Here is a 15,447-nt window from a genome sequence, read left to right on the forward strand (position 1 = left end):
TGCTTTCCTTGCAGTACATACAGTTTCCTGGGGAAAGTAGGCTCAAATTTAGCGGGCATACACAGTAATTCACATTTCCTGCTTGCTGAAAGTCCATTTCTCTCATTTGTGGAGTACTCAAGAAGTTCCCCTTAGGCATGATATAGAGTTTCTTTTCTGGGCTTCTTGTGAGTCCAATATATCCTTGGCTCCCAATGATGCTATTTTATTTTATCTGGGAATGCTATTTAGGATAATGATGGGGGAGATGAGAGCCACTGCTGTTTGGGGGGAGAGGGTATGATTCTAGGACACTGATGGGAAAATGGAGAGGTCTAATATCCTTCAAAGCAAGTCTTTCCTTAATCAAAAGGGTTAGGAGCACCAGTGGAACTCATTCTTCAAGGTCTCTCCACTTAACCCCATTTCACCACCACTTCATAAGACCACATCTTCTATCTAGTCTTATCAATGAGTAGATCTATTCACTCATATTTGGGATTCCTTGGAGCTAAGTTCACTGCATGATAAAATGGTGTCTAATTGGTGTTAGTTGTCTGCTTTGAAAATATGAAGCATATTTCATGGTGCTTTCACTGGAAAGGGAGCTCTGGCATGAGATGTGCCTCATAAAATTACATATGTATCACATGGTTCAGATTTAGTGACCGGTTGATTATGTCTGGCTTAATTTTAACTTATGGTACCTGTTTGCTCCTCCACACTATGACCCCAAGTCCCAAAGTCTAGACTGATGAAGGACTACCAAAATGTACTTTTGAGGGAAAGAATATTTTTTCTAAAGTATTAAGCCTTGGCCTTGTATCTTCCAATCAAAAGGGAGCCTGGTATAGCACTTCAAACACCAAAATCAAAATTGGAGAATTGAAATTATTTCATTTCTGTATAGCTTCTCTATTAAAAATAACTTGATTAAACATTAAAAATATTTTTCATAAATATTACCCCCAGTTAATATTAAAAGTATGCAAATTAGCTTAGCAATATCATCTTCAAGATAGTACTCCTATTATTCCTATCATCAAGATGACTGTTACCCACCAAGGAACTTTAGCATAAATTAACTAACATGCACCTAGAATATGTTCTTTTTCTTTAGGCAATTGGAGTTAGTGACTTGCCTACAGTTACAGAGCTAGTAAGTGTCTGAGGTTGCATTTGAACTCAGGTCTTCCTGACTCCAGGGCTGGTGTTCTATCTACTATGCCACCTCACTGCTCCCACATTCTTCTGTATAAGTTATGATTTCCACCTGATGTTGTTTTTTTTTGTTTGTTTTTCTCTTGTACTTAGCCCCTACACAGTAGTTTCTATAGTAAGTGATTTGCTTCAGAGATTTTAATAAGAACCCAGATTGACTTGAAATACACCCTAAATGCAGGTAAAATGTCAGCTCCAGGGAGACCTTTATTATGAGAGACGAAGTGTGGGTATCCTTCTGTAACATCTGCTCCAACAGACTTTTACAGAATCTACCAGAAATGGTTGTAAACCTTTTTTCTATTACTCATTGAATCTTGGGGTTAACAATCTTATTCCACACCCACTTCTGTGCTCTACTGGTCTTTGCTTTGATGGGTTCATTTTTAAACCAAATTACTCACCTCATAATATTCACCCACCACTGATAATTGCAGATAGGTAGAGAGAATGCATGGTTTGGGATTTCATTGAATGATGGAGGTGAATGTTATTACCAGTGTTACTGTCCCAAAGAGGTGATGTATGAATTAGCATACAATGTTTTAGAGGCTTGCTACTAACTTCAATCAGTCTAGGGTTCTGAGGTCTAAGGAGGTGATCTTGGGTTAGGGTGAGAATATTAGCCCACAGCCCAAGGAAGGTGCTAAGTCAGGAGGAAGATTGGCAGAGTCTATCAGTGATTATGCTGATACACAAGAGACAGAGAGGCAGGCTACACAAGTAACACGAGTAACACTGACAAATATAACTCTCCATCACTTCCTGAATTTTGGCTTCCTGATATGCACAGGCTTTCTGGCCCTGAGTCATTGTTCCAGTAATTGCTTTTCCTTCTTTCAATTGATTGTGTCACTCCATAGAAATATCCTGATGTACACCCAATCAGGGAGGTTCATTTTATACATGGTTCTCTTTGAACTTTGAACTTGACTTTTCTTTGAAGCCCATCTCCTCCCACCTCAGGTGTGAACATTTCCCTACTAAAAGGATTCCTAATCATTGGCACCTGTTAGCCATTTAACTTCTATGGGCTTCAGTTTCCTCATCTATAAAGGGACTTCTAAGATCCCATCTAGCTCTAAATCCTTGGCGATTCCCATGGATTCTACGGACGTGAAGAATTTTAAGTCACTTGGATTTGTTTTCATAATTGTTATTCTTTTCAGGTATTGCGTTGTCCAAAAAGTTTCCCTCTTAACATTTCTCATGTTAGGACAAAACGGAAAAATTTAGAAAAGAATTAAGGGGCAAATTCAGGAAAATAACTTTTCTTTCTATTTTTTGTCTCTCTTTTAGAAATTCCATTTTTAATTTAAAGGGAAAGCGAGTTCTACTTGAGAGAGAAAAGATAAGTGAGAAAACCACATGGAAGACTCACAGGATTTAAATGAACAATCAGTAAGTCCTCATTTAAAATTTTTTTTAAAAGTTAGTATAAATTTTGCTGCGTATTAAAGCAAAAAGAAATGGTTGCTTTATTTCTGTTCCTATTACATATATACCCATATATGTGTAAATACATATGTATATATACATGTCATGGTTATAATTAACATAATTATTTAATATAGCAGTGCTGTAGAATATCTTTAATGATTGGGATCAAATTTCTATTTTCCTCTCATTATGGAAGGCTTATTTGAATATTCATTTTCAACTCAAAATATGGAGCCTTATTCATAGGAATAATGAGAATTCAAGAAAACACGGATAGTAACTGGATTTTAACATATTCTACTTGTCTGAAGTAATTACATATACAGACAATTTTCAAATTGTGAAACTTTGAGGCAGAGGAAAACAGTATATTGTTTATTAGAACGATGATTCAAAAATTTGAAGGATAACAACCATAACTTTCCTGGCATTTTTCTCAATTTCCAAAACCAGGGTTCAAATAAGCTGGGAAGCCCATTGTAGAATATATTAGTTTTAGTTTGTCTAGTAGGCTCTAATTTTCTGCAAGGAAAAAACTTCTAGTACCTTGTTTATCTGGGAAGCTCTGCAGCAAACTCCTTCCTTTATATTTTCTAGCTGTCCTCTTTGATCATAGAATAGCTTTGAAGGCTAACACAGAAATTGTAAGGCAGCACTAATTTGCTCCTTGGGATGGTGTGTTAAGGATTGTGGAGTCATCATAGCAAGTGCCCCATACTTGTCTCCATCCAATGTTACCTCACTACCCACATAGGAGTAGTTACATCCCCAGGAATTAGACTTTAATGTCCTCTATTTTGATTTATACAAATGAATGTATCCCTCTCCATTCACTTGGATAATCAGTAACAAATTGAATTGCCCCATCAGGAATTTCACAAGCATATGGAAAATCCACCTAAAGAAAATATCTTTGGTTTATAACAGAGCCAATTCCTTTAGAAAATTGTCAGAGTTTGAGGTGAACATGAGTCAGAACAATCTACACAGAGATAGTCTCTCCTTAAGCTTTCCTTTAAAAGCTCTCATAAAATTTTGTAGAGGTGAGTTTTCTCAGTGGTGGAGAAAAACTCACTATTTCTAAGGTACTTTGCTCATTCATATCAAAGCACAAAACAGATTGCAAAAGAACTTGGCTTTCATGCTAATGCCAGAAATAGCGATAACACATCCATTGTAAATTCTTATAAGATCACAAAGGTTTTTTCCAATTAATTATGAAGATTATCTTTCATAAGAAAATTTGCATATATACACACATACATAGGCAATATATGCACATACATTCACATGCATAAATGTGTATATACATGTACACATATATACATTTTATGTATATGATAAGTAGATTCTGCTTTCTTTCTATTGTTTCACTTCAGATTTCTGGTGTCAATATTACAATATAATCTCAATAGTACATTTTGCCACTAGTTATGTATATGCATGGATGTATGATAATAAAAGATAAGTACATAATTATATATATGGGTGAAAATAAAATGTAGACAGACACATAGGCATGGTAACTGTATCTCCTGATCCCTGGAGTAGAATACGGAATAGCCATGCAGAGATTGTCCCTCAGGATTAGGATAATTCTGACAAGGCTTTGGGAATCAGGCCTGTGTCTGAGGTCAGCAGGTTAGAATTCCAGGACATCCATAAAACTAGAAGGATCCACTTGGTATCAGATCATAGCAGACAGTAGTTCAGGTCCAGGGAGTCAGGTGAAGTATGAGAGATCATGTTAGTTTCCAAGAGCCAGTTTCAAGGCCATAGGACTATCGAATAGAATGATGTGTATTCTGATCCAGGTCAGCATGTCTTTCCCTTCTGATTTGAGAAGGGGTAGAGGTGAGAGTATTACTGGGAAGTTTTTTTTACTAGCTCACCTTCCTTCTCCTCTGTATGAGATTGGGCTGGTGAGCTCCTTCTCACCACTTTAATGCTATGTCCACTACTTCTCATCTCTTACTACAGAGCTGGAGGGCCAGAAGTTTAAAGCATGGTTGGGTTTTTAGTTCGGTTGAGATTAGCATCCTTATCATGGGGCTACTGTTGATGATTGACGTGTACAGCATCTACATGCCTAAATCTCCAGTCTCTTATGGCCTCCCTGTTGGTTTTAAGTCTTCATAGGAGGTCACATGATGACCCCACAGTTGCATCTCACTTGTTGAATTGGTACTAAATGTAAGATATGAAAAAGAGAAGAAGAAACTTTGGGAAGAGAAAGAAAAGAAAGCAAAAAAGAGGGGCGAAAAAGCTTTTCCTCTCTCCCACTCAGTTTTCTCTACCTAGAGGTTAAACTGATGTTGACACTCATGGAGAGTTATAGGAAAGCCTTCCTTTTCATTTGCAATTCCTTACCAGTCAGAGTTTAAAATGATGTCAAAGATAGTATATTAAATGTGATTATTCCTGTTAAAAGTCATCAGGAAGCTTGAAACTCATGTCAGGTACTAATGGTTTAATACTCTAGAATGACTTTTAAAGTTTCTTAAAGTTCCAAGTATCTATGGAATGAGAACATAATAAGTCATGAATTCCTATCTTTTGGGAGGGGCAGGGCAATGAGGGTTAAGTGACTTGCCCAGGGTCACACAGCTAGTAAGTGTCAAGTGTCTGAGGTCAGATTTGAACTCGGGTCTTCCTGAATTCAGGGTCAGTGCCTTATCCACTGCGTCACCTAGCTGTTCCAATTCCTATCTTTTTTATAAGGATGTTTGTAATGATATTTGATCAACAAGTTACTATAAAAACTCAAATCATATCAAAGTAAGCTTTCTTATTACAAATGATTTACATAATTAAGAACTTAAAATCTTTCAAGATTCATTAATACCTGAAATTCTCAAGAAAAAAAAAAGAGAACCATGGATATTGACTAAAATTATTAAACAGTTTGAAAAGGCAGTTAAAACAAGTTGAGCAGTAGGAAAAAAGGAAGTTTAATCAAATTAAAGCTATTCTATGTTAAAGTTAATTCTCATTATAGCTATGTTGCATTTATATTCAACCAAATATTAGACTGGTAATGGAAAGAACACTAGATTTGGAAAAAGAACTTCTGCTACTTACTAACTTTATTAATTTTGGCAAGTCTCCTCCCTTCCTTATCTGGGCCATAGTTTCCATGTTTGGACTAGATGTCCAATACCTCCTCTGACTCTAAAGCCTATGAGTGTACTGCCCTTAGCACCTGCAGCTTAAAAGGTACTTTCTGGGGGCAGCTAGGTGGCGCAGTGGATAGAGCACCAGCCCTGAAGTCAGGAGGAACTGAGTTCAAATCTGTCTCAGACACTTAACACTTACTAACTGTGTGACCCTAGGCAAGTCACTTAACCCCAATTGCCTCACTAAAAAAAAAAAAAAAGGTACTTTCTGAATAATCTGCTTTGTATAAAATAACATGGGCAAGTTTCTGCTTTTTGAGCCTCACTTTTTTTCTTATCTGTAAGATGAAAGGGTAAAAGCCCCTTCGAATACCAACAATCTGTTTCTATGGGGTAAGTCAGTTATCAAGTAAATATGTCTGATGTGATATATTAGATTATTGACTTGGGAATTTGTGTACATAAAAGAAAATACATTTTCCCCATATAAATATTTTATTATTTTCCAGTTATATTTAGAGATAGTTTTCAACATTTGCCTTTATAAGATTTCTACTTTCAAATTTTTCTCCCTCCCTCCCCTTCCTCCCCCCTCCCCAAGACAGCAAGTAATCCGATATAGGTTATATATGTATAGTCACATTAAACATATTTCTGCATTAGTAATGTTATGAGAGAAGAATCAGAGCAAAAAGGAAAAACATCAAAAAACAAAAAAACAAAAACAATAGAAATAATATGGTTTGATCTGCATCCAGACTCAACAGTTCTTTTGTTTTCTGGATTTGGAGAGCATTTTCCATCATGAGTCCTTTGAACTATCTTGGACCATTGTATTGCTGAGAAGAATCAAGTCTATCACAGTTGATCAACACATAATGTTGTTGATACTGTGTACAATGTTCTCCTGGTTCTGCTCATTTTACTCATCATCAGTTCATACAAGTCCTTCCACGGTTCTCTGAAATCTGCCTGCTCTTCACCTCTTACAACACAATAGTATTCCATTACATTCATATACCACAACTTGTTCAGCCACTCCCCAATTGATGAGCAACCCCTCAATTTCTAATTCCTTGCCACCACAAAAAGAGCAGCTATAAATATTTTTGTACATGTGGGTCCTTTTCCCTTTTTTGTGATCTCTTTGGGAAAAAGACCTAATAGTGCTATTGCTGGGTCAAAGGGTATGCAAAGCATTATAGCCCTTTGGGCATAGTTCCAAACTGCTCTCCAGAATGGTTGGATCAGTTCACAGCTCCACCAGTAATGCATTAGTGTTCCAATTATTCCACAGCTTCTCCAACATTTATTATTTTCCTTAAGAAAGTACATTTTAAAAATGAACAATTACTAGTTATTTAACAGAATATGCTCATGTAAAGTTGTACTTGTATACAAACTAGCTTGAAAGGATTTAATCCAGTTTGCATAAAAATATTATGCTATGATGCTTGGAGACTAGAGACATGGATTCAAATCCTGATGAAGATACTTACTAGTTAAGTGATCATCATCAAATTAATTTATTTCTTTGAACTTCAATTTCTTCTCTGCAAAATGAGGATAATCCATGTTCTACTTATGTTATAAATCCCTTGGAAGGAAATCTCTTTATAAATCCTAAGCATTCTGTACACACATTATTATTGTTGTAGTTTGTTGTTGGTATTTGTTTGTGATGCTTAAGTAAATTTATATATTTTTTTGCTTTGCAATAATTTCTTTTGTTGTGAAATAGATTGCTAGAAATTATTTAAATCTCTTCTTTTATTAAACCAGTTATTTCCAATCTAATGAGTTAGTGCAAGGGACCCATTAATCCATATGCAAAACAAGCAAAATCATTTTGATTTTTACTTATCTCCAACAAAATATACTTGCAACGTGAATTAGTGTGATAAGTAGGCAAACAAACCTTCTGAAATCTAATTTTTAAAATATCACAATATTTCATAATAGTGTTTTACATATGTGATGTAATTAATAAAATATGTAATCATTTAAAAGTCTGACTGAATTAATAATAGTTTTTCATCATAATGTATTCCTCAAATAGAAAGTAATAATACATAGGAAGATTCTGAAATTTTTAAAAGGGGCACTCATATCCAAAATATTAGAAATAATGGAACTTATCCATTGTCTCTATTCCAACATTAGAATTGTTCTCTATTGAAATAATTTTTAGATAAATTGCCTTTTAAAAAATGTACCCCCCTCCCCAATAAGGTAGGAGGTGTTGCAGCTACTTCAAACATAATATCATTTATCATAGAGGTAATCAAGGATAGAATACAAAAAAAACAAACAAAACAAAAGGGATTTTCTATATTTGGTAGGGTCTTCTAGATATTTTTTTTTGTCAATGACATTTCACTCTTTGAATGAAGCCCAATAACACTGCAGAGTCTTGTAAATGAGATCCAATAATTACAAAAATTAGTAGGGCTTAACTAACAATGTTTTATCAAGGAATAGCATAGTCAAGATTGTGATACTCAATCAGATGGACAAGCCCTATAAAGCTACAAAATTAGTACATGGCTAGTATTTAGGTTCTGCAGATGGATAATTAAGTCCTCAGAATAGTGTAGTAGAAAGAAGAAAGGGTGGATTACCTTTGGAAAATTAGACAGTTTTTTAAAACATCAAATTTATTCTGGAAACAAAGATCCATCTTTTTTATAACAATATTCTCTTGCAATATTGTATAGCTTAAAGTCATGGACTACTATAGCACTTATAGTTACAAAGAACCAGAAGGAAAATAAGCACTTTCCTACTCACTGGAGGATGATCAAATACAGTATTTGAATGTAATGGAAGATTTGGGGGGATGGGGGGGTGGGGGGGTGGGTGGGGGAAACATAAGAAATGATAACTATGAAGAATTTGAAGAAATTTGACCATTGAAAAACCAGTGTTATTATCAAAGTAATGACAATCACAACTTCAGACAAGTAAGAGTACAGCACAACTCTTGCCTCTTGGCAGAGAAGTGGGACTATAGGTAAAGAATAAAATATCCCATGCAAACATGCCCAATGTTCTGATTTGTTTTGATTATTGTACTTTTTTAAAAAACATAAGATCTTTAATGGTAGGAGGGGTAGTCATTGAAAAGAAACATGTTTTTTAAAAAAATAGCAGAAGAGGAGAAAGTAGATTTCTGTTAATTTTTTTTTAATTAAAGGATTGGGGAGAGGTGGTACAGATGCTTAATGTGGCATGCACTTTCAGATGAGGTCACTATATTTACTTTAATGTTTCATTTTGTTACAAGAAACCTCTCCCATAGTGTAAGTAACCTATAAATTTTTGTACAAAACATATCAATAAAACTTTAACAAATGAAATTTTAAAAGATCATCAATAAAACTTAAAAAAAAAAAGTGTTGGGTAGCCCTGGGTGAACGGGTGGGGAAAACCAAGTGGAAGAATGTTTTAAGAAAGGATCCTTTTTATGGTTTCCAATTGCTACAAAATGATGGAAGTTAATAAATAAATTCTAATTTACAACAGGTTTATAAGTAATAATGCATACAAAAAGTATTTAAATTTTATTTTAAATCATTTATTTAGTAAAATTCACTGGTACAGTGTCATTTGTTGGAGATTTTGAATTAATTTAAAAATTCTAAGAATTTACTGTCCTATATTACAGAATTTCTCTTAAAATCTATATACAAAAAAATCTATATACAAAAAAATCTATATACAAGGAATTAGACTCTGAGGATACCAAGATGAAAAAGCACATAGTTTCTGCCCCACCCCCAAAATATTTAGATTCAACTTAGATAAGGCCTCCAGCAATGCTTTACTTCCCAATCAGACTCCTCAACTTCTGTTTTGTTTTTGTTTTTGTTTTTGTTTTGCAGGGCAATGAGGGTTAAGTGACTTGCCCAGGGTTACACAGCTAGTAAGTGCCAAGTGTCTGAGGTCAGCTTTGAACTCAGGTCCTCCTGAATCCAGAGCTGGTGCTTGATCCACTGCACCACCTAGTTGCCCCCTCATCAACTTCTATGCCTCCAACCTACTTCCCAGTACTCCTAGTTTTGTAACTACAATCAAATCAGCTCTGTCACTGACCCTGTGAAAGTCATGTCTGTCTACTGGCCTGTGATCTAATTCCCTATCCCTTTAACTTTCCAAACCATACTATTTCTGCCTGGCCACCTTCACCTATATATTGTCTGTCTTTTTAATGTAAACTTCTTAAGGGCAGGGGTTCTGAAATTTTGCTTTTGTGTTCCCAGCACTTAGCATATGGACTAGATAACTTTAAATGCTTCCTCATTAATTAACAAGTCAACTGATCAGTTAATTAATGATAAAAATAGTGTAGTATGGTGACAAAGGACAGATCCAGATTGTGCTCTAGGAAAATCCGAGGAGAGATATGACTATTTTAGCTAGGAAAATCAAGGAAATTTTCACTACAACTAGTTTTAAATGTGTTTAGACACACCCAGTCTTTTCCTTTTAAATGCATTTTCATAAAGAACTGGGGAAGAATCTGAATCATCCGAGGTAATATGAATAGATCAATAATGTGGATGCATTGGCAGCACTTGTCCTTGAAAATGATATAGTGGATTGAAATATAAACCCACTTACCTGTCCACACCAGCCCAGTGAATATAGCTATTTCCAAATTAAATTTGGTTCTGCTTGAAATAAATATGCTCTGTGTTAAGAAAAATAGGCATTTATGAACTTCAAATGGAAAGATTATTTTTTTTAATATTGTTTAGTATTTTATGGCAGTGTTTAATTATTTAATACAACGTTTATTAATCTTTTGCCATCTGCAAGGCACCTTGTTAGGCATAGGAAATACAAAGAAAAAAACCCTCTGAACTCAAGGATCTCCTTTTTTATTGGAAGGGTAGGGAGGAAGTGTGAGAAGGGTGGAATCTGACATAAACACATGCAAATATAATCCAAAGTATGAAGAGGAAAAGCAAAGGAAAAATCAGAGTACTCTAGGGTACTTGAGAAGGGACAGAGCATGACTACTTACTGGAATCAGGGAAAGCTGTCAGAAAAGTTGGTCTTTGAGCTGTACCTTGAAGGAAGAGAGGGAATTTTCAGGGCAAACATGAGGAAGGAATGAATTTCAGGTGTAGGGGACAAGTTGTAGGAATATATAGACAGGAGGTGAAACATCAGGTTTGGAGAAACTCATAGTTTGGTTAGATTGAAACATCATGAAGAGGAATAATGAGAAATGACACTACAAACTGGACTTTTTTTGTTGGGGGGCGGGGGGGGGGAAGGTCTTAAATACCAATCTATGAAGTTTTTATTTTATCCTAGAGACAGGAGGGAGGCAGTGAAGGTTTTTAAGCAGACATGGACAGAATCTTGCCTTAGCAAGATAATGTTGGCAGCTGTTTGATGCATACATTAGAGCAAGGAAAACTATAGGAAATCTATTAATTAGAGTATTCTCAGTGAGAGCTGATGAATCCTCCACTAAGCTGAGGGTAGTACATATCAGGGCTTCTTAAACTTTTTCCACTCACAACCCCTTTTCACCTGAGAAATTTTTAAGTGACCCAGCGTATATAGATATATGAAATAGGTATACAAATCAAATATTTACTGCCAATTTTTTTGCAAACCCCACATTTACTTACATGAACCCATATGGGGCTGCAAACCACAGTTTAAAAAGCTTTTGTATATATGAAGAGAAGGGTGTAGTCCAAGAAATTATGTATGAGCTAACAGGATTTAGCAACTAACTTATTGGATATGGCAGAGGGGGGTGGTGATAGAAATGGAAGAGTCAATGATGATTCCAAAGTTATGAGTCTGGATGACTAAGATGATAATGGTGGCCTTCACAGAAAGAGAGACAGTTTGTGGAAAGAACATGTGACTTGGAATCAGGGCATCTGCATTTGAACCTTAACTTTGCTACTAGTTGTGTGACCATGGACAAAATACTTCACATCTACTTCACAGGTCTATTATGAGGATCAAATTTGAAAATAGGTTCAAAGTGCTTTACAAGCCTATACCTTAGGTAAATGCTATCTAGTATTATTAGGGCATATGGAAGAGGAAAATCTTTTCAGGGAAGATGATTAGCTCAGGTTTTGACAGGTTTGGTTAAAGTATTAGTGGGATATTTAGGTGACAATGTCCAACAGGCAACTACAAATGTGGGGGGTACTAGAATTTAGGAGGGAGATTAGGGTTGGATTATAGATTTTAAAATGATCTACAGAGGGTTGATATTTGAACCTTAGAGAGCAGATGAGATCACCGAGGGGGAGACTTTTCCATTGAATAGTGATCCCTTTGGGTGTGTGAAACATAATAGTAACAAGCTCTTAGGAGCACATATATTGTACAAGGAAAGATTTACACATAGTTTAGTAAGGGTGAAATATAAATGCACCTGCATTTTCTGGAGAATTTTCCACAGCCTTTGGATGGCTTAGACAGTTTTGATGCTACTGAGCTATTTTCATGGGTTTTTTTGCTCTTAATCTGGGAATACGACCTTTTTATTTATTCCCACCCCCAAGTAAATTTATATTATAATCTAAATAATAGTAAGTCACAATATATATATAGCTTTATAGTTCCAAAATACTTCACTTATCACATTTTATTCTCATAAAACTGACATGAGGTCAGTAAAGTATCATTATCTCTTTTTACACATAGAAAGATTGAGGTTCAGAGGTTTAAGTGGCTTTCCCAAGGACACAAAACTAGTTAGAGGCTCAGCCTGGACTTGAACACAGGTTTTGGAACTTCAGGTACAATGTTCCTTCCTTATTGTTAATCCCATGCAGTCTCTTGTCTGTAAAAGCAAACTAACTGTAGTACAAGTTCTGCAGATAGAAATATAATCAGTTTCCATCATGCATGACTGGTCTTAAGAAATTGAAAAATACTGAAAAGATAGTTGGCAGTTGCTACATTCAGTGAAGGGTTTAGATTATATGGAAAATATTTTCTATTCAACCCTAGTATAGTAATTCTAATTAAATCAGTGGCTCTCCAACTGTATGCATAACTGCGTTTATAAAATGTATATGATAGCTCAATTTAGGATAGTCAAACAAAGAATAAGCATTTTTAAAGATTGTGAATCTTGGAGAGAAAAATAGCAGTGATCTACCTTGGAAAACAAGAACCATTAGGACATTTTGACCATGGTTAAAAAATGGTCCACAGGGTGAGTAATAATAAATAACTTTGTCCAAGAAAATGCAATAAAACATAGTGATTGGAACAGTTTTATACATAACATCATAACTTAGATGTCTGGCCATGACATATTATGATCTTGCTATATTCATGGGATAAAAATATTAATTATATTATTGACTTTTGTCTTCATATCATGCATTTCTGCAATTGTTCTCACCTCCCTCAACTAAACTCTTTCTTGTGGCAAAGGAAAGCAATAAAATAAATCATCCAGTTCTATTCATAACTTATTTTAGTAAAAGGTTAGAAAGCATGCAGGTTTTATAGGTAACTTCAATTGTGTTTATTGATTTCATCTCTGCCAGTGCAGAAAATGGGAGGTCACTAATTAAGGTAATCATATGAACCCCAGAAACTTGTTCGGTTCTAGGTTTTCTCTTTCTAGTGCAAATACATTCATGGATTCTCACAGACAAATGATTTTAGTCAATCAACAAATACTTATTGAATTCTCTGTTGCTTTGTTACTGTTGCAGGGGTTCTCTCCTAATTCTGGTGGTATGGCATGTTCTTTTTTTCCTTGAAGGAATTTGCTTGCTAGTTAAGAAAAAAAAGCAATGAACAAGTGAAAATATATTATCATTATTATTAATGTCATTAATGATAATAACAAAATTTTACATAGTTCATTAAGATTTATAATGTGCTTTGCCTACAAAACCTTATTTCTGATAATAGTCAAGTAACAATATAGTAGTTAAATAGCAAATTCACAATACATAAGAGTATTGATAAAGAAGTTATATTCATAATAGGTAAGTCAAAGAATTTTGTCAGAAAGGACATTGGACATCACCTAGTCCAGCCTAGGCCAAAATGGGAACCTTCTCTTTAATGTCCCTATTAAGTGGTTATCCACAACCTCTACCTCAAGATCCCTAGTAATGAAGAATTCATGACCCCTTTTGGCAGCTCATCCTACTATCAAATAGGTTTGTTAGGAAGTTTTTCCTCATATCCAGCCAAAATCTGCCTGTCTTCCTGTCTTCAGCTTCCATTGATTACTCCCAGTTTCTCTCTGGGGACAAGTAAACGAGGTTTAATCTCTTTTCCATATGACTATCCTTCAAATTCTTAAAGGTAGTTAGAGTGACTCCTCCTCCTTCCCCCTAACCAAATATTCCCATCTCAGGCTATACATTCTCAGTTCATTAAGTCCATTCCCGCAGGGTAGGGTTTGATGTTCCAATGCCATTTTATTTACCCTCCTCTCTTCACACTATGATTTGCCAGTGACCACAAATGGAGCACCTTGAATTTAAGACAGTAATCTGGATTTATTCTGACCAGAGTAGATTACAATAAGACTACTAGATTTCTTGTTCTACCTATTATGCTTCTATTAGTCTATCTTAAACTTAGATTGGTTATTTGGCTGCCATTTCAAATTTTTGGCCTATTAAGATTAAAGCACATGAAAACTTCCAGGAATTTTTCACATGAATTATTTTCTAGTTCCTTCTTTGCTTTCCTATATTTGTGTGTTTTTTTTTAAATTCAGGCATAAGATTTTATTTTCCATATTAAATCTGTGTTAGTTTTGACCCACAGGTCTTTTTTTGACATATAGTTTTAATAGGTCAATATCATTTCAGATTTAGATTCTATCATCCATCATGTTAACTTTCTCTTTTACATCTGTGCCATCTAGAGATGAGATGAGATGATGATGTTAGTTGATTTTATACAGGGTGGGCCAAAAGTCATGAAGTGGTTTTAATATTTAATAACTCCTATTTTTGTTTTTTATTTTAAATACTATAGCATCATATACAGGCTATAGAGAAAATGAATTTACATTAAGTGCGGAAAATTAAATCTCATAAATGGCAAAAAAGAAAGAAAAAATAATTTCCCAAAAGTTACTAAAACACCAAGACTTTTGGCCCACTCTGTATAATTCTTTTAAGATTTCAAAAACCCTTTACATGTATTATTTCAGTTTATCCTCACACTAACCTTGTGAGAAAGATGCCATTATTATCCCTAATTTACAGATGACAAAACTGATAAATGTACCATACATTCTTTTCTCTAAGTCATTAATAAAAATGTTGAACAGAATAGGGCTAAGGACAGGAAAGGCATCCTTTTGACCTTTGACACCAGTTCATTTATCACTACTACTCTCCCTCTTGCCGAAAAGGGTTCAATCAGATGTATCAATAGATACCTGATTGAAATTCAGGTATGCTATGTCTATTTAATTCCCTAAATCTACCATTCTAATAGCCTGATAGCGTGGCATAGTAGATGGAATGTTGGACTTTGAGTCAATAATATGTGTTTGAATTCTATGTGTCCCCTGGTCAAGTCATGTAACCTTTCTGAGCTTTAGTTTCCTTATCTGTAAAAATGAGGATAATAATACCTGTCCCCATTCCTCATAGTGTTGTGAGTGAGAATCAAGGGAAATAAAGTACATAAGTAACTTTGCTCATTTTAAAGT

At 34.9% G+C, this 15,447-nt stretch overlaps 1 protein-coding gene across 1 annotated transcript in view; it reads left to right on the top strand.

Moving 5' to 3' along the window:
* The window catches only part of EYA4 (EYA transcriptional coactivator and phosphatase 4), a 316,619-nt gene that overhangs the window by 32,557 nt on the left and 268,615 nt on the right, over positions 1-15,447 (top strand). Inside the window, 1 exon segment of the mRNA XM_044003487.1 lies at positions 2,500-2,601. Coding sequence (XP_043859422.1) covers positions 2,569-2,601 — 33 coding nt within the window. The 5' untranslated portion in view covers positions 2,500-2,568.

Source organism: Dromiciops gliroides, chromosome 4 (genome assembly GCF_019393635.1).
Source record: "Dromiciops gliroides isolate mDroGli1 chromosome 4, mDroGli1.pri, whole genome shotgun sequence".
NCBI lineage: Eukaryota > Metazoa > Chordata > Mammalia > Microbiotheria > Microbiotheriidae > Dromiciops > Dromiciops gliroides.